Below are 17800 nucleotides of genomic sequence, written 5' to 3' on the forward strand. Positions count from 1 at the left end.
AGTAAAATCCGGTACCTCGCTGGCAATTGGGGAAACGGGGACCGAACGACCCTTTTAAATGCAGAAAAGCAGCAATAGCTGACACTGGGGGTGAGGGAGGAGAAACCTTGCTCTGCGTTTTCTGCAGACCTCTCCTCTGGCTTTCCAGGCTGGGCTGGTCTGAATTAGCAGCATTTGCTGGCGAAACTCCATGTGCGCCATTTCCCCCTGCCCTGTAGGAACTAACCCCAGCACCGCAGGTACAATCTTCCCCCTCTGCTCCGGTTACCTGTTCCCCACCTGCCCGGTGCTGGAATAACTGGCTGCCCTGGTGCCTGGCACTGGGGGACCCGCCGATGGCTGCAGACACACGAGAAGTCCACGTGCCAGAGACAGAGCCGGGCCAGCTTCCACCGACGGGGCTGAATTTCCCGCACGGAGCGACTCCTCCTCACGCACGGGGCAAGCATCCAGCTGTGGGCTGGAGCGACCGAGCGCGAGTGTCGCGTCACGCAAGGAGCTGGCAGAGCAGCGGGGGGGAATTTGGACGCGGGGCTGTCAGCTCCTCCTCTTCCTCCTCGCGGTGCTCGCCAGCACGGAGGAAGGCTTGTTTTGCAGAGAGGTGAGAGATCGCACGAGGCTGAGAAATGGACGGCAGGCTCCGGCCAAGGCGGGGATGAAACACCAGGTGTTTTCTCTCCAGTCTCACAGCGGGCAGGGCGAGCCCCAAACCGTGGTGGGAATTCACACCAAAATGGAGCAGGTTCTGCCCAGCAGCCTGTGACCAGGGGCTGTGAGGGGCAGGGTGACGGCCACCGTGCCCATGCTGAGGCTGGGGGAAAAACGGGGCGGTGGTGTGCTAAAGGGCTCTGTGGGCAAGATGGAAACAGGCTGAGGTGTAAGCAATGAATGAATTAAAAACGATAATGATAGAAAACTGGAAATCCCCCCAAAACTATGCATTTGCACAAGGGCAAAGGAAGCAGGTCCCTTCTTTTAAGGGGTTCATGAAAGATGTTCCTTTTTCTGCAACCCAGGGTTGACCATCGCTTCGGACCTGTCCCAGAAGGGGTTAAACACAAGGGCTGTGCTCCTCGGTGCAGGATCAGCCCCTCTGCGCCCTGTGGTGAGCTACGGCAGCATCACTGTCCCGGCCACGCAACCGACCCCACGCACCGCACCGAGAGCTCCTTCGGGCCTGGAGCAACACCTTTCCCCTTCTCACAGTGGGCAATGCCAACGGCGAGACAACACTCCTCTGATCTAGAGATTTTCATCCACGGACCTCAAAGCCCTGAAACGTCACCAATCAAAGCGTGGTGGATCTGTACCCTCACCATTTTGTGAGGATGCTCCCAGAGCATCAGATGTTCCTTTGCTCTGACCGGGGCAAGCTGTCATCGTTCAGGGGACGCAAGGGACTAATAATTACAGGAACTTAGTCAATACTCACACAGGGCAATCATCATTACTGGGTGTCTGATCCCTCCTGTCCAACACCAAAAGCATAACGAGACATTAACTTTGCCCCAAGACACCTCCAGGTGAGTCGGTGCATGGAGGCAGGAGCCCTCTGAGCAGAGACCAAGCTGAGACCTGAGGAAGCGGCCACCAGAGCATGTGGAAATGCTTTTTTCTTGGCACCAGCCTCAAAGATGCCCCAAGCACCACAGGGCTGCAGCGATGCCAGGCGAGGAGGAAGGACGTGTATCCAAAAGGACAGGGCATTTGAGGGATGCATAAAATCAGGGCTTTCCTCCATCTCAGCACCTGCGGTCAGGGGAGACCCCAGCCAAAGCATCCCCCCGCCGGCCAGCCCAGCGGGGAGCGGGATGGGGTGGGCAGAGACGCGAGCAGTGCGTCCTGCAACGGCAGCGTGACCCCGACACGAGCAGAAGCAGCAATGGCCAGACCAGGAGCACCACGAGGCCGGGTGCTCTGCTCTGCTCCCGCAGCCCCTGGCACTCCACGGCAGCACGGCCGCCCGTCCAGCACCCGGCGGTCTGGCCAAACAACCCCGTGGCCTCGGTCCGAAAGGCTGCTCTGGCTTCAGTGCACGCACCCCAGCAGATCCGTTTAGCCTCTCAGTGCTCATAAACTTTAATTAACTGTTTTTTTTCTGGCAAGGCATAAAAATCTCATAACCACTGGCGCTGATGGGGAACGAGGCAAGGAAAGTCAGGAACCCTCTGGGCTCCTTCAGCTTTTGGACTTCCAAGCTAGCAGCCACGTCGGGGAACAGAAACGGAGGAGCTGGAACGCAGGAGCCACTTTCAAGAGAGCTGCGCTGCGCTGAGGAGCACAGTTACCTTTGTGACCTTCAGTCCCAGTCCCTCGGTGCCTCCAGGGAGGGATTTAAATTGGGTATTTCACAAGCCAGCTGCCCCAAGGCAGCAGAGCAGGGCTACCCCAACACCCCACCCTGCCACCACCTGCTTTTGGGACTCTGGTCAGCGCCGGGCACAGCCACCCATGCCCTTGGGATGTCATCCCAAGAGGGGTCAGCGCGCGGCTGTCCGGGAGCGTTGGTCTGTCTGCCTTTCTCCCTCCGCAGGAAGCTCTATCGCAGCATCGCCCTGCCTTGCTCCGGCCCCGTTTCCTGCTCCATCCTGCCAGGTTTACCCTGCTTTTTCCTCCTTCCCTCCCCCTGCCCCACGGCTGTCAGGCCATGTTTGCATTTCTGTCTCCTGCCGTCTTTCCTCTCCCTGCACCCCCCCCGCGCTCGCTCCCTGCTCCATCCTCCCCGAGAGGCGACGTCCCGAGCCAAAGTTAGCTGCTGTCAGGTAGCCGCGTGTCCGGCCTGGGGCAGCGGGTCAGCCGGGCCACCCTGCAGACCTCCTCCAGGATCTCTGCTGTCAGCAGCCTCCCCGGGGGAGCCGGCTGTTTGCTGCTCTCGCTCGGGCGAGGGATGCTCCCCTACATCAGAGAGCTCGTTTCCCCTCGGCGGGCCGCCGGCCCACCCTTTCTGCTGCGGGCCAGGGGCTGGCCAGACGCCGCTTTGTTTGGTCCCCCCGTTCCCTGAATCGCTCCGGGTTTGTTGGCTGCCCGCTCCCGCCCGGAGAATCCTTTTCCTGCCTTTGAGATAGAGGATGCTCGAGCCATCTGTGCGGTTTATTTCCTCGTAGAAACTAACAAGCCAAGGATTGCTTCCTCTCCCCGACACTGCGGAGGGCAGCTCCGGCTCAGCGGGATGCACGGGGATGGGAGGGGGAGCCCAGTGCCTTCAGACAGGAGTGGGACCTATTCTGTCCGCAGGATTCACCCCCCGAGGGGCAAAATTCCTCAGAGCTGCCAAAATGCCAGTGGCAGCTCCCACTGCCACGGCTCTGCAGCAGCTCGGGGCGAGCCGCCCTGCTTAGCATACACAGCCACCCCTCTTCCAGTGGCCCCTATTAACTGCATGGCTAAACCCTTGCAAAACTCAATTAAAATTATCCTCCCACATCTGAAGGACTGTCAGGTTGCTTCTCGTCCTGTTTTAATTTACTTCTTTCAAAATCTTGCCCTGCTCACATTCTCTGCCCCCGCAGGACGTGATTAACGTGGCGTAGAAAGAGCGGAGGGATCGGATGGCTTTAAGGGACCGGTAGCAGAAATTAGCACTGTTCATTACATCTCTAACCTGGAAGGATGCAATGGATGGTCCACAGCTCGTGTGAAATGAGCACTGGTCCAAACCTGGTACCTGGCAGACATTGCCAGCACAAACGGGTGGCCAGGATGGGCTGGGGACATCCTCACACGGGCCCTGGAGGTCTGGGATCTCTGGGCGGGTGGCTCTGGAAAAGCTTGTACTGGTGCTACCTCCAGTTAACCGATTTGGGACTGCTCAGGGGTTGCCTGACTATTGCAGGATTCCACCCCGTGGAAGTTTAATTCCACACTGTGTTTATCCAGGTGTAACCCCAGGGGCTTCACTGTGCTGAAGCACCTCTGGCAGCAGTGGGTACAAAACGATGGGGCACTAAAGAGAGATCTTTGGCCACTGAGAAGAAATGAGAGCCTACACAATGACACAGGCAAACCACTAAAGGAAATTATTATTTCCACTGCTTCTCACGCTTTACCTGATGAAGTTGGGGCAGATGACAACGTACCTTTTCATACAACCCAGCAGAGCTGTGGATTTTGCCACTGTGGGGTACCCACAGAGAGATTCCCAAAGAGATGGATAATCTCCTGAGGACAAGCCACCACCAGCTCTTACATACAGTGATCCAGGTGAGACACCCAGGTCTAGGAGTCCCTAAACTGCTCATTGCCAAAACAGAGCGGGGGCATCAGGGCAGGAGCCCCTGCGCACGCAGGGCATCGTCCCCTCTCCCAGAGCCCCAGCTGCCCACGCCGAGCCGGTGAAAGCCTGGGCAGAGCCAGGACCAGTCCCAGCACCTGGACAGGGGCTTCCACCCACAGCACCGGGGCTTCGCTGCATGGACACAGAGGCAGGGAAAAGCCTGAGAAGCAGTGCAGACCAGCGTCTCTGCACACCCACACATCACACAGTGATGTCTTTGGACATCATTAACTACATCTCCACCACGAGCTGTTCCCAGAGGCCATGCTCAGGTGAAGCTCCCATCAAAGTGAGCCACAGATGTGCCGTTGGGGGAAGATGGAGTTCAAGCTAAGTGAGGCCTCAGCATCTGACTCTTGCTGGGAGACGAGGGGGCAAAGGCAGCTGACTGGGAAGTCAGAGAGAGCCCGAGGGTCGGCACTGAGCACGGAGAGAAAAGGGCAGCGGGCATTTGGAAAGAAAAAAGCAAGTCCCAGGTTTGCTTTTTTGCTTGACGTGTGTGGGCTTAATTGCTGGCCTTTGAAGTTCAGCTCTTCCCAAAACTGCTGGCTTACGGACAGGCTGAGCAGGACACTGAGGAAATCCCTGTGCCCCATTCAAGGCAGGTTTCTCCTGCGCAAGCAAAGCCCCCAGACCCTGCCTGCCTCCCACCCAGGCTGCTGCAGCCAGGCTGACCGTGCCGGGATGTTTCAGGGGTCTGCAAGCCACGCAGCTGGATTGGGGGGGCACTGCGCCAAGCGGAAAAGACCTGCTCCTCCATCTTCGTGTCCCTGGAGCTGGCATCCAGATGTTTGCTACTTAGTTGTGAACTGAAATCAACTCAGAGCCCTGAAACCAAACAGCTGCTCTGGAGCTGGCAGTGCCTGTTCCCCTCTGCAGCATAACCCATCCTCATGTCGATCCCCAGACGCCAAGTGCAAGAGAAGCTGATGAACAGGGTAAGTGAGCAAAACAGTTTAGCAGTTAGATGATTATCTTAGCCTTGGAAAACCTGGATTCAATTCCCCATCTGCTCCAGGCTCCCTGCAAGCCCGTCATGCAGCCTATTCGTACCTCCATCCCTGCCTGAGCCACAGAGGGAAGGGCAGCAGGAACCGGGCTGCTTTGGCTTAGAGAAAAAAAAAAAAAATACTCAAGCAAGAAAGGAGGAATCCTTATTCCTTCTAATGAAAGATAACAGGGAACAGAAAACAGATTTATCCCAGAGCCAACGTGACATGAAAAGCTACATTAGATGAAGATGAGTCCAGAAAGTAGGAAGCAAAAGCAAAGTGCCAGAGGAATTTAAACTTCCTGATCATCAAAGCAGGGTTTTCAAGCATCGAGTATAATCTAAAAATAATAATAATAAAAAAAGCAAAGGGAAGAATGGTCACGGGCTTGAGAGCGAGCTGCTGCCTGGGGAGCGGGAGAGCACAGGCCCTCCTCCCCGTGTGCACGCCGGCACGTGCGCACCCACGCATCCGCACGGCCCCGTCCGCCGCCTCCGCCGGGGTGGGCACGAGGGGAGGCAGGAGGATCACAGGCGCACGCTCTTCAAAGCAGAGTTAGTCATCAGAAGTAGCGGCAGAGGAAGGAAACCTCAGGTACGAGGTCAGACGTGTGCCAGCAGAGAGGGCTGCTGGAAGAGCTCTGAGCGCTCGCTGTGGATCTAAGAGCCCTCCCGGCATCGGCGAGGTGCAATTCCCTGGGGTAAACACACCTAGAGCAACGGAGGAGATAAGAAATTTCAGCTCTCCTGGAAAACACTGCACAGCCAGGCTTTCTGCCATCCTTGAAAGCAGCCGGAGATGGCCAAACCCGGAGCCTTCCCCAGTGTGGTTAATGAAACCCTCACTCCGCTCTCTGCAGAATCCCCAAGAGGGACGAGCTCTAGAGAGCGTGGCAAAGCTCTCCCCCCACGCAGGGCTTTGCGGGGTTGCCCCTCACCCCCAAGTCAGTGATCCTGCCTGCTCCCGGCTGGGCAGAGGGACTCGAAGATGGAGAGAGACTCGAGACGCTGGGAGCAGAGCCGGCCCCGTGGGGCTGCCGGGGCATCGATGGCAAGTCACAACGCACACGCTCGCAGCTCCTCTTGGCGCAGAGCTGTGACTGCAAGCCAGGACCCGCTGCAGCGGGAGATGGTAATCATCATCTCCGAGAGCCAAAGTGTATCGGGGCATTCGCGTCACTAGAGATTATCTGGCTGTTTAACATCTGCACAGATTTCTCTCTCCACCTCCACATAACACCCTTCATGCAGCGATGAAACTCATTTAATTCCCTTCCAAGAAAGGCTGAGTTGGAAATGTCACACTTGGTATATCATAGCACAATTCCTACGACGAAACACCCAGCCTAAATGGCAGTATCGGACTTCGGTGCTATTTGAAGGCCAGTAAGCTAACACACCTTATGCTGCTCTTTAAAAATAGCTTACAAGAGGGTTACCAAGTTTCACAAACACCCAATTACTCTCATGTTAATACTCGGGGGCTGACTGTTGTTTTCCCGTTCAAAGGTGCTTCCCTTGCCACGCAGCTCAGCGGGGAGAGCACGCAAGCGGACACAATGGGAAGGAAGCGTTTACACATGCTAATGACTTCCACCAAGGAGCACAAGCACTAACGGGGAAATTGCGCTAAAGAGGCAACACGCCACTTCCTTGGCCGTCCCTATTTGGTCACCCCAAGGTACTTGGTGCTCAGAGCCGTGGGGCGAGGCTGGGGATGGCCCTCCCAGCCCCACGGGAAAGCCAAGGCGAGAACGAAGGGAAAACACGTTGGCTCGGACCGCCAAGGCAGGAGAAGCCCCAAGGGGCTGAGGACAGACAAGGGCCCTTTCCCACTCCCAGCACCTTGGGTCCGGGGCCCAGAGCCCTCCCAGGTGCTGTTCAGGCCATTTCACTGTGTGCATCTCTCTTCACGCCAGCACAGGTTTCCTAAGTTCACATGGGGCCCTGTTTATTTTTCTTTTTCTTTTTTTTTTTTTTTTTTTAAGTCTACTATTGTATTAAGAAGTGTTTTTCTTTTGGCAAAGGTTACTGCGGGGCCAACGCCACGCGGAGTCTCCTGCCTTCCATCACCGTTATAACCTCCGAGCAGGAGCTTAGCCCCGCCAACGCCGCTTATCTTCAACGCAGGCAGGCTTGGGTTTCCACCGCCATATAAAAGACGGACCCTGGCACTCCCCCTCTCCCCCAGTGCATTCTTTGAAATGCCACCCAGGCCTTGTTATTGCTGGGAGGCTGTAGAGCCAGGGATTAACTGCCTCAGGCTGCATTAGGCTTTATTTGTCTAAGCAGCCAAGGGTGAGGAGCAGCCGTAAATATTGTGAAAAGCCGAGCGTTGTGGAGGGGCAACGCTGGGCAACGCAGGCATCATGGCAGCAGGCATCGCGTCTTGGCCTGGGTGCAGGTCTGGTGTGGCCAATGTTGTTGGACAGGTTCCTGCCTCCCTACAACACAGCGGGTTTGGGGGACATCAAAACCCATCCTCATGTGTTCATACTGGGGACATCAAGCTCCCACTCATGCCTTCTGGTTGCCTCCATTAGTCCTCGCAGCGCATGAGCAAGCCAGGGTGGTGGATCCAACTGACCAAGTGGGAAAATCCCACCTCACACTGTCACCCAAGGGGACACATACTGGGGTCGGAGCCTGCCTGCCCAGCACAGGGCTGCACGGGGTGCACCGTGGCTCCCCTTCCCTTACGCACTGGGACATCGCAGCACGGGGAGGAGATGAAGAGCGGGGCATGCCCCAATCCCATCGCAGCACCGGCGGTACTGCCAGAGCCAGCAGCCCAAGACCTGCTGAATCTGATCGTCTGGCAACAACCAACGAACCGAACGTGGAGTCATCAGGCGCAGACGCAGGCTACGGCAGCTGAATTGCTTTACAAAGGCGTCACTGGGTGACTCCACTTGCGGGCACGGGGGTTGCTTTCCCCCATGTTTCATCCCAGCACCAGGACCGCGCGCTGCCCGCCCCGCGGCACAGGGAGTTCCTTGGTGTGAATGCATGCGTCTCCCACGGGAGCATCCCGCACCGCAGCTGGCCGCCGCGCGTTCGGGACCTGCCATTAAACTCCTGCCCTTTGCTTCCCGAGGGCCGAGCACTGCCGCGGGGTGAAGGGATGACGGCCACTTAGACCAAATTACGCCTCACCGGGGACTCGGCTCAGGCTGGGACAGCCCAACGCGCAAGTGATGGATTTCTGTGGGCGCTGGATGCCGTCACCTCTGCTGGAGGAGATTTTGCTTGCTGCCGTCACTCTGAGCTGGCAGTTTCCAAATCTGAGTGTAAATCACAATTCGTGCCCAACCTTCATGCCTCAGTAAATATCAAGATTTACTGTCGTCCAGGGAAACTATTGACTCGACCCTTACTTTTGTCAGTATTTATTTTTTCAGGTCACTGTATCTAACGTCCATCTCAGCAGATGCCAGTAGTTCAGAAACAGGGAAAACAAGGCACAGAGGGCGAGCCGAGCCCGGAGCTGAACCTCACCGTCAGCACACGCGTGTGCGTCCGTGCTTTCCAGGGTCCACTACACAGCCCTGCACTTTTTGTAGCTTTTTTGGGGGGAACACATGAAACCAGTAAGCCTTTTACAGACTCCCCTGCCACATGCAGAGCCCACGTGCCTCCGTAACTCAGAAAGCTGATGGAGGACCCCAGACCCCTCCGCAGGTCTCCTGGGACAGACCTTCACAAACCTGTGGAGCCACGACCCAGCTCGGTGGAGGTCTGGCTGCCATGGGCACTGCTCGCTGGCCGCTCAGGAAAGCCATCATGAGCTTGCAAATTCTTTATAAGCTTCCCACGTGACACAATTACCCAGGGGCCAGATCCTGAAGCCGTTTCTTCTTTCTTTACTCAGACCAGTCTCCACTGAAGTCATTGAGACATTGGCCTAAATACAGCTGAAGGACTTCAGGATTTGGACCCGTAATAAAAACTTCCTTCCTTTGTCTACTGCTCGCTCCGCACGATCCCGCTGCCTCCCGGCCTCGTCTCCCGAGACCGGGGCCATCGGTTGTTTTGGTTGAAGCTGCTCTTTCGTTTTACCCTCCGCCAGACCGTGCCCGTCCCCTCGTGCAGCTGCAAGCTGGCATGGCGGAGGGAGCCGGGGCGGCCGGCGAGGAAGAGGGTGGAATGGAGCCTGGCAGAGGGACAGCGCCGGTGCTGGGGTCACGCGCGTGTGCGGAGACCACGCGGGCTGGGAGCAGTCTCAGCCATCACCTCCCCAACGGCAATTCCTTCAACGCCTCTTTGAGGATGGGGTGGAGAGCCTCCAAAGAGCCTTCCTCCCCCCGCCCCACTGACTGCAGAGCAAGAGCCTGAGGCTGTATGCTAAATTTCTGGGGGAGGAGGACACGACTGGGTGAGATGACTCCTGTGCCAGGAAAGTATAGCAGGAAGTTAACTCAGCTCATGGCAATGGCGACTATGCATCACGCTAGGAAGTGACACCGTAAGAAACACGTCTAATTTTAAACAAATAACTTGCAATATGAATTTTGCTGCTTTTTCTGCCTCAGAATAGTCAGGGAGGATGCAAGACCCCGTCATCACCCGTGGGTATCCCGCCCCCAGCACAGCCATCCGAAATGCGCACGGGGGTTTGGGGCAGGAGCTCCTGCTTCCATCCCATGCCCGCCAGCTCCGCACGCACCCGCGGCACTGACAGAGCAACAGATGAACACGAATACAGCAATTCCCGTCGCACCAACCTCCCTGCCTGCGCCGCTGGATAGCAGAAAGCAAACACAACAGGAGCCTGCACGTAGCTGAAGTGAGCAGCACTCGGTCCTCAGCTGCCAGCACAGCCTGATGAACCAAACCTCAGCCCTGCAGCTCGCTGGTGCTCGGGCAGGCACCTGGTCACACAGCAGCTTGCTCGGAGAGCACAGAAACGACCCCGCCAAGCTCCTGCCGAGGTCTTCAGTCTAGCAGGGAGGTATTTAATATTGGTCAGCTAAACCTGGAACGGTCCGACGCGCAGCCTGGATCATGCGGCTCTAACCACGCCAGGGAGCGTAAAACTCTCCGAGCAGCAGAGGAGCGGCGGTCTCAGGGCTGCGAGGTTGGAGCATGGCCCTTGCCCGGGTCAGCCCAGCCAGCTCACTGTGCCCCACATCCCCAGCAGCACCAGTCTGGGCACTGCACAGAGCAGAACCGAGAGGCCGGTGTCCAGTCCCGTGGCAAGGGCTTGCTCTTTAAAAAAAATACAGTCTCGCTGTACATTCTGCCCTTTTTAAATACATTAATTGCCATGGAAACACTGCTCTTATTGGTATGGAAGCCTGGTGGCCTCCACAGATGGAAGATAAAATCAATGGATACATTGAAATACAGGCTGTATTTCAGGACCTTTTGTGATTTTGGGGCCGGTCACCACGGGCACGCATGAGAGAGTGGCCAAGACACTAGCAAGATGCCATCTTCTACGGAGAGAAAGCTGGGGACAGTAAAACATGCAGAAACATCCCCTTTGCTGCGTTTATCTGCCCGGGCAGAGCACCCTTGCATGGGAGCCAGGCCCAGCACTGATGTGTGTGCTCAACTCCTGGCGCCGGCCATCACTCCCAGCTCCTGCTGAAGCATCCCAGCCCTGGCTGCCCTTCACATCCTCACTGCCAGCGACTGGAAAAGCCTCGCCTGGTCTCAGACCTTGGCAGGGCGGTTTTTTTCCATGCCTCCCCTCGCCCCATCCACGGCCCTTTCCACCAGCTCAGGTGCCTCACCAAAAAGAAGAAAAAAATGCCAATATAATGCATATGTGCTATCGCTTCTTGGCCTTGAGAGTCTTTTAAACAGCGCTGAGGGGGTCTGTACAAAAACTCTTCCCTCCCCACCCGCAGCCACCCCCCAAAACCCGGTGCAAAGGGCAGCCCTGGCCACCCGGCTCTGCCCTCCCGGCCAGCAGCAGCGCTGCCCCGTTCCCTGCCGTGCCGCCCATCATAAAGGGGTCCCTGAGCTGTTATCAGGCAGTGACAGTTTCCGCCATCAGATTCCTCCTGTCCGTCAGGAAAGCTAAATAAGGAACATCGTTCAGGCGGCTGCAGGAAGAGGGGAAACGCAGGGACATCCGGCCCAGCTGCCAATTTTTCCTTTCCCATGAACCACCGCTGACCTCCGCCAAGGGAGAACCTGGACACCCAGCCTGGCATCGGCACCGCTCGTCTTCGCTTCGCCCTTCCCCGGGGGGCTGCCCCGGCCCCCGGAGCCCGCCCGGGCGGGTGGGCTTGCCGTGCCGCTGCGGTGGGACGGCACGCGGTCGCGGCGGCACCGGCGCTAGCACTGCAGACCCATGCGAGCGGACTCGGCGCACCGGCTGGCGTTCGCCCAGCCGACCGGAGCCACGGCCGGGAGAAGGCTTAACCCCTCCACGCTGGCACACGGGTGGGTGGGTGGGGGGCTGCACCTCGCACGGCAGCAACGGCGCCCGAAAGCATGGCTGAGCCGCTCTGACTCACCTCCCTCTTTGCACGCACCGAGACCGGGAGCAGGGCCCAGCTTATTCTCTCACTTGCCCTCCACAGATGCAAGATAAAAAATAAAAAAAAATTTAAAAAATCAATGGATACATTGAAATACAGGCTGTATTTCAGGACCTTTTGTGGTTTTGGAACTGGGCACCACGAGCACATATGAGAGAGTGACTTAGACACCAGCAAGATGCCATCTTCTATGGAGAGAAAGCTGGGGACAATCAAACATGCAGCAACATCCCCTTTGCAGTGTTCACCTGGGGTTTTGCAGGCTCTGCCGAGAGCTGTAACCAGGCAGGTAAAATCTCATCTCCTCTTTCTCTCTGCTCACGCCAGGGCTCTGCCCATCAGTAACGGGGGATAAAGACCAGCAAAGGTCTGCAACCCACTCAGCGCTTTCTGATGGTCCTTCCTGGGGACAGCCCTGGGGTCCTTGCTGCCTTTCATCATACAGAAGCAGAGCAGGGGAGCTCTGGTTGTTACGTGCTCCAAGAAGGGGAGACCACGGCATTTGCTCAGAGTATCTCTTGCCTTTCCCCACCACCCCGTTCTCTGCGTTTCCCCAGTTTGGAGTCTTTTCCCGACCCCCTGAACCGACCCTCCCTCATTAGCAAATGACATCCGTCCCACGGCACCTCCAGGTTTGGCCCGCAGAGCCTGTGCTGGAGATCCTCGCCCTGGAAGGAGGGGGCAGAAACGCGGCAAGAAAAACAATTCACACGTGGGAGAAGTTGTAAGGTGAAATACAAGTCACTGGCTGAAACCGATTTCTGCTACCTCAGCAGGGAAACGACTCCAGGAGAGAGACTCCCCGCTAAATATCCTCAGCTTATAAAACTTAGTGGGAGTTTCGCCACCGGCTGCTACGGGGCCAGGTTTTCACCCTCTTTCTGCTGAACTTGCACCTAGAGATGGAGCGATTTGCCTGCGGCCGCCCAACACGACGAGCGGTCACGCTGGGCTCCAGGGCTCGCCAACTTGACCACAGGCCACCTCCGCCTCCACTAGCTGGCCTTGACAATGAGGCACCGCAGATGGGCAATAACACCGTGCGCCGAAAACATCACAACTATTTTGACCAGAGAGAAAAAGCCCCCCTGGGATCCGGCTAACCCTCTCTTAACAACGTGAAACAAGAAACAAAGGTCTGGGACAGCCAGAGGCAATAAAACCCCTGGAATTAATTTAACCACTCACTAGATGCCAGTGCAGCTGCAGCAGTATTTCTTTTCCTAACGAAGGACAAAAGATCACTCCAGCTCTGGCTCAGGGCAAGGCCCAGCACTGGTGTCCCCAGCAGACACTGGCACGTGCCAGGCGGTCATGGTCCCCCCCCCATGGCACCCAGCCAGTATGGGACCCCCCGGGGGCTGCGTGCTCAGCTCCCCGCTGCCCCTTGCCCAGGTGAAGATTTGCAGGAGCTGCCTGGGGCAGGTGAAGGCGAAACGTGATGCTGGGCACCTCTGGCTCACAGTCCAGGGTGGGAAAGGGGGCTTTCAGCTTTAACTCACCACCTGGGGATTTTTTTCCTTGCAAACCCGTGTATTTTTCCATGCGCAGCTGCCCTCGGGCCCAGGCAAACGTTTAACACCCACAAGCCCCATTGCGATGAGCTCCACCGCTTCACACCCGTGTGCAACAAGCCACCGGCCCCCTGCCACGCTCCTCATCGTCCCTGGATGGTCCTTCCTCACAGGAACCCCCCCAGGAACTGCCTTCTCCAGACGAGCCGTGATTTTGCCGCCCTCTGTCACAACGCCCCGGCCCCGTCTTTCCCAGCGGAAGAGCCCTGCGACGTTTAGTCATTCCCCGCACGGAAACCACCATGACCGCTGCTCCTCCGCTCCAGCTCCCCACCCTCCGCGGGGTCCGGCTGTCACAGGGCTTTCTGCTTCTCCCCACACCCGCAGGAACCCCCAGGATCCCCATCACCCGGGGCTCGTTGCAGCTTTCTCCATCCACTCGGTTTACTCGCTCGGAGTCCCCCACCTTGCCCCCGTTGCTCGGGGCTGTTCCAGTCCCGCAGGCTGAATGCAAAGACACCGAGTTCGTTTGGAAACGCCTCTGCCGTGCCAGCTCGAGCGGCTGGGGAGAAGGTGGGCGAGATGGGTGCTGTCTCCAGGGCTCACGTTGCTCCCCGGAGATGCTGAGAGCCAGGCAGACCTGGGGACCCATCAACACCCCCCTCCTGCTCAGCAGCCACTCTACGAAAACATCTCCTCAGCGCTGCGGATGCCCCGTACGGCGTTGGAGAAACTGCTGCCTGGCCACGGCCTCCTCCTGCAGCCGTTCCCGTGGGATCCCGCTCTCCCTTTCCCTCCCCAGGAACTGCCCCGGGACGCCGGGAACAGCCTGTTCCCTCCCGGCCGGCGGGAGCACCTGCCCTTCCCACGCCCGCCCTGGAAAACTCCGCACCGACGCGGGGCCGGGAGACACCCCGGGGACGGCCACCCGGCGTGGAAGGCACCCACGGGAGAGGGAAGCCCCCTCCCGCGCGGCCTGGGGAGCGTTGCCCCGACCCAGACGTCAGATCGAGCTCAGCAACAAAACACCCTCGCGGCCGCCCGCGCAGGCGTGCCCAAGCCAAACCGCAGAGCGGCAGCCGCAGCCTGCTCGCCCGAAGCCGTCCCCAAGCAGACGACGGGGTAGCGGGGCCAAGGCTGCCCCCTCCCCAGCAGCCCCCGGGGACCGCGGGCTGCATCCCTCCCCATCACCCACCGCCTCCTTGGCTCTGCTTCATCCCTAACGAGCGACTGGGCGAAGCCAGAGCGGGGTGCGCTGTGCGCTCGCGGGCTTTTCGCACGAAGGGGTGTTGCTGAAACGGCCCGTGTTTATTACTTGCAATAAAGCAACCGCTTCAAATCCCAGCTGCGACGGCGAGTGTTGCTGCTGGCACGGTCAGCGTGGGGCTGTCCCAGCACCCAGCCAGGGAGGTCTGCATGGTCTTCGAGGGGGGCAGGCAGCGGCAGCCAACGTAATCGGCTCCGGTCCTACACAAGCACGGGCCCTTCCCTCACACGAAGGGCATGTGCTCTTGCAGGCAGCAAGCCCGGGTCCCCACGGGGATTCTTTGGCCGTGGGGTGGTCGGTGCTGCTTTGTGCCTGGAGCTCGGGGAGCACACAGAGCGTTACCCCGAGATGCTCTGGGATGTTGGGGCTGAGCCTCCACCTGCTCCCCCCACCCCACCGCCTGCAAGGGGACCTCCCCAACTCCGCTCCATCCTGGGAGGTGGGGAGAGCCCGTGTGCTTTTACACATGGCGTCCCCTCCCAGCACCGGCCCCTTTACCCAGGTACCAGGGTGCACGAACGAGCAGGGGACAGAACCAGAACAGACCTTTGTGACCCCGAGATGAGTACTTCACGCTTCCCGGGTGGGACAGTCTCACACCCCCGTCCCTGCTTCCAAGGGGAGCAAGCATTTGCACCCTGCTGGGATTATGGTTAATGAGGAATCTGTGGGTCCTTTACTCGCTGGTGAACTGGTCTCCAGCAGAGCAGAAGGAGAGGCAGCAGACCCCCGGGGTACAATCCCCCAGCTGAGCTCCTCGTTGCCCTTCGTCGCTGCGCTGACCAGGCAGCGCTGGGGAGCTTTAAAGCTCTGCGCAGCCCCGCGCTGACAAGAACCACACGTCACGCAGCCGTGCTGGCCGCAGCCTCCCAGGCACCGCTCCCCGCACCTCCGGGAGATGAAAGCGCCCGAGGACAGCTACACGACGCTCCACAAATTGCTAACAAGAGAGCTCGGAACCACCGCAGCTCCCGCCGCGATGCCACCAGCAGCAGGTCCCTTTCCGCCCTGCCTCTCCGAGCTCCCCCGCAGCTCCGGCAGCCCGGTGGGTCCTTCGGCCCCAGAGCTGTCGGCAGCACTTGGGGCAGAGCGGGTTGATGCTGCCGGTGATGCTGTCCACACCGCGCCTCTGCGGCCAGACCCGCAGCTCTCCCGCCAGCTCATTTCAGCAGACGCTGTGAGAGCGAGTCGCTGAGCCGAGGCTAAGGAAAATTCTATTTATGCTCCCAAAATCCATCTCCCCACGTCGCAGGCTTCCAGCATTACTAACTTTCTGTTGGTCCCACTCCGATCCAGACTGTAAACCCTTTCCCCGTGCAAGCAGGAGCTTCCTGAGGGGAAGCTGGTGGGGCTGGTGGCCGGTCCCCGCTGCCCTGCCAGTGCCCACCCAGCTCTGCCCCACGGTCTCCGCTCGCTGGAAGGGTGTCGCAGCCCCGTCTCTGCTGCGGTTCCGCATCCGCCTGGCCCAAGCCGCGGCCGTGGGGTTCCACTCGCTGCCCGGCAGCCTTTTGCCCCACAAGTGCTACGGGACGGTAAAGCATTTTGCCGGGATCTGCCTGGGGTGACTTCCCGGTCGGAGCAGAGCTGCCCAGCGACCGGCTGGGAGAGGCAGGCTGGACGGCATCGCCTGGACCACCGCCTCCTCGCGCCTTCCTCCCCAGCGCTCGCAAATTAATAACTCTGTGCGTGAAAAAATAAACAAACAGAACGGGGAGCCGGCCTCCAGCCTGCCCTCCCCGCGTCCCCGCGCAGAGGGATCTCTCCGGCGAGAGCCCGCTGCGGTTTCTCCCCGCTTGCGGCCATCGCACCCGCAGCACGGTCACGGCGTGGGCTCACCCACGGGCTCACCCCCGCGGGGACCGCAGCGGGGTCCTCCCGCCCCGTCCCGTCGCTGCGGGGACGCTGTCACCGCCGTCGGGGACACCCGGGGCGGGCAGCGCCGGTCCCCGCCCGGGATGGGGCACCCCGGGGCGGGCAGCGCCGGTCCCCACCCCGCCCCGCCGGTGCAGCCCCCCGTCCCCGGCGCTGCCGCAGGTGCGGAGCCGGCCATCCCGCAGCCCCGGTGGGTCGGCGCGGCCCCGCAGCTCTCACCTGCCTCCGAGACAAAGCCGAGCCAGAGCCAGAGGGACAGCGTGCAAACTCTCCTCATCTCCGGGGCCGCGGGCGGGTCCGTCGCGGCGCGGTGCGGAGCGGTGCGGAGCGCCCCGCGCACCCGAGCTCTGCTCCCGCCGCGCCCCAGCTGCGGCAGCGGGGGGGGAGCACCGGGGCCGTTTCCTTTTCCTCCGCCGAGCTCCGCGGGGCTCCGGGCCGGGGCGGGGCGGGGCGGGGCGGGGGCGGGGGCGCGCACCGGCGGGGGGTCCGCACCCCGCGCACCTGCGTGGGGGCCCCGCCCCTGGGCGCGTGGGTGTGCCGCACCCACCCCCCCCCCCCCAACCCGCAGCCGGGTGTGGGTGTGTCCCGCACCTGTGGGCACGCGCGGCACCTCGCACCCCTGTGGAAACAGCAGAACCTCAGCGCGGGCGGGGGGACCTCGGGGGTCCACCCGGTCCCATCCCCCCCAGAGCGGGGTCACCCAGAGCAGGCTGCACAGGACCTTGTCCAGGCGGGTCTTGAATATCTCCAGAGAAGGAGACTCCACAGCCTCCCTGGGCAGCCTGGGCCAGGGCTCTGTCACCCTCACAGTGAAGTTCTTCCTCATGTCCAGATGGAACTTTGTCTGCTTCAGTTTGTGCCCATTGCCCCTTGTCCTGACGCTGGGCACCACTGGAAAGAGTCTGGCCCCGTCCTCCTGACACCCACCCTGCAGATATTTGTAGGCATTTCTAAGGTCCCCTCTCAGCCTTCTCTTCTTCAGGCTGAACAAGCCCAGCTCCCTCAGCCTCTCCTCATAGGAGAGATGCTCCAGTCCCCTCCTCATCCTCGTAGCCCTCCGCTGGACTCTCTCCAGTAGCTCCTCATCTTTCTTGAACTGGGGAGCCCAGAACTGGACACAGTGCTCCAGATGGGGCCTCACTAGGGCAGAGCAGAGGGGAAGGAGAACCTGCCTCGACCTGCTGGCCACACTCTTCTTAATGCACCCCAGGAGACCCCTGGCCTTGGCACCCAGGACACGCTGCTGGCTCATGGACAGCTTGTCACCCACCAGCACACCCAGGTCCCTCTCTACAACATTCCTCACACGTACGGATGGGTGCACATGAACACCAGAGTTGCACACTCCCCACTCCTCACAGCAGCATCCACGGCCTCCTGCGCACACCA

The 17800-nt window shown here is 59.6% G+C and overlaps 1 protein-coding gene across 4 annotated transcripts in view; it reads right to left on the bottom strand.

The window, feature by feature from the left end:
• The window catches only part of FLT4 (fms related receptor tyrosine kinase 4), a 59714-nt gene extending 42949 nt beyond the window's left edge, over positions 1-16765 (bottom strand). For all 4 annotated transcript variants that reach the window (XR_012766052.1, XM_075441660.1, XM_075441661.1 and 1 more), the window contains exon 1: positions 16631-16765. Coding sequence is in view for 3 of the 4 variants with exons in the window: in XM_075441660.1 (XP_075297775.1) it covers positions 16631-16688 (58 nt within the window). In the remaining variant the exon portion in view is untranslated. The remainder of the gene's footprint in view (positions 1-16630) is intronic.
• Positions 16766-17800: the final 1035 nt, after the last annotated feature.

Source organism: Opisthocomus hoazin, chromosome 22, assembly GCF_030867145.1.
Source record: "Opisthocomus hoazin isolate bOpiHoa1 chromosome 22, bOpiHoa1.hap1, whole genome shotgun sequence".
NCBI lineage: Eukaryota > Metazoa > Chordata > Aves > Opisthocomiformes > Opisthocomidae > Opisthocomus > Opisthocomus hoazin.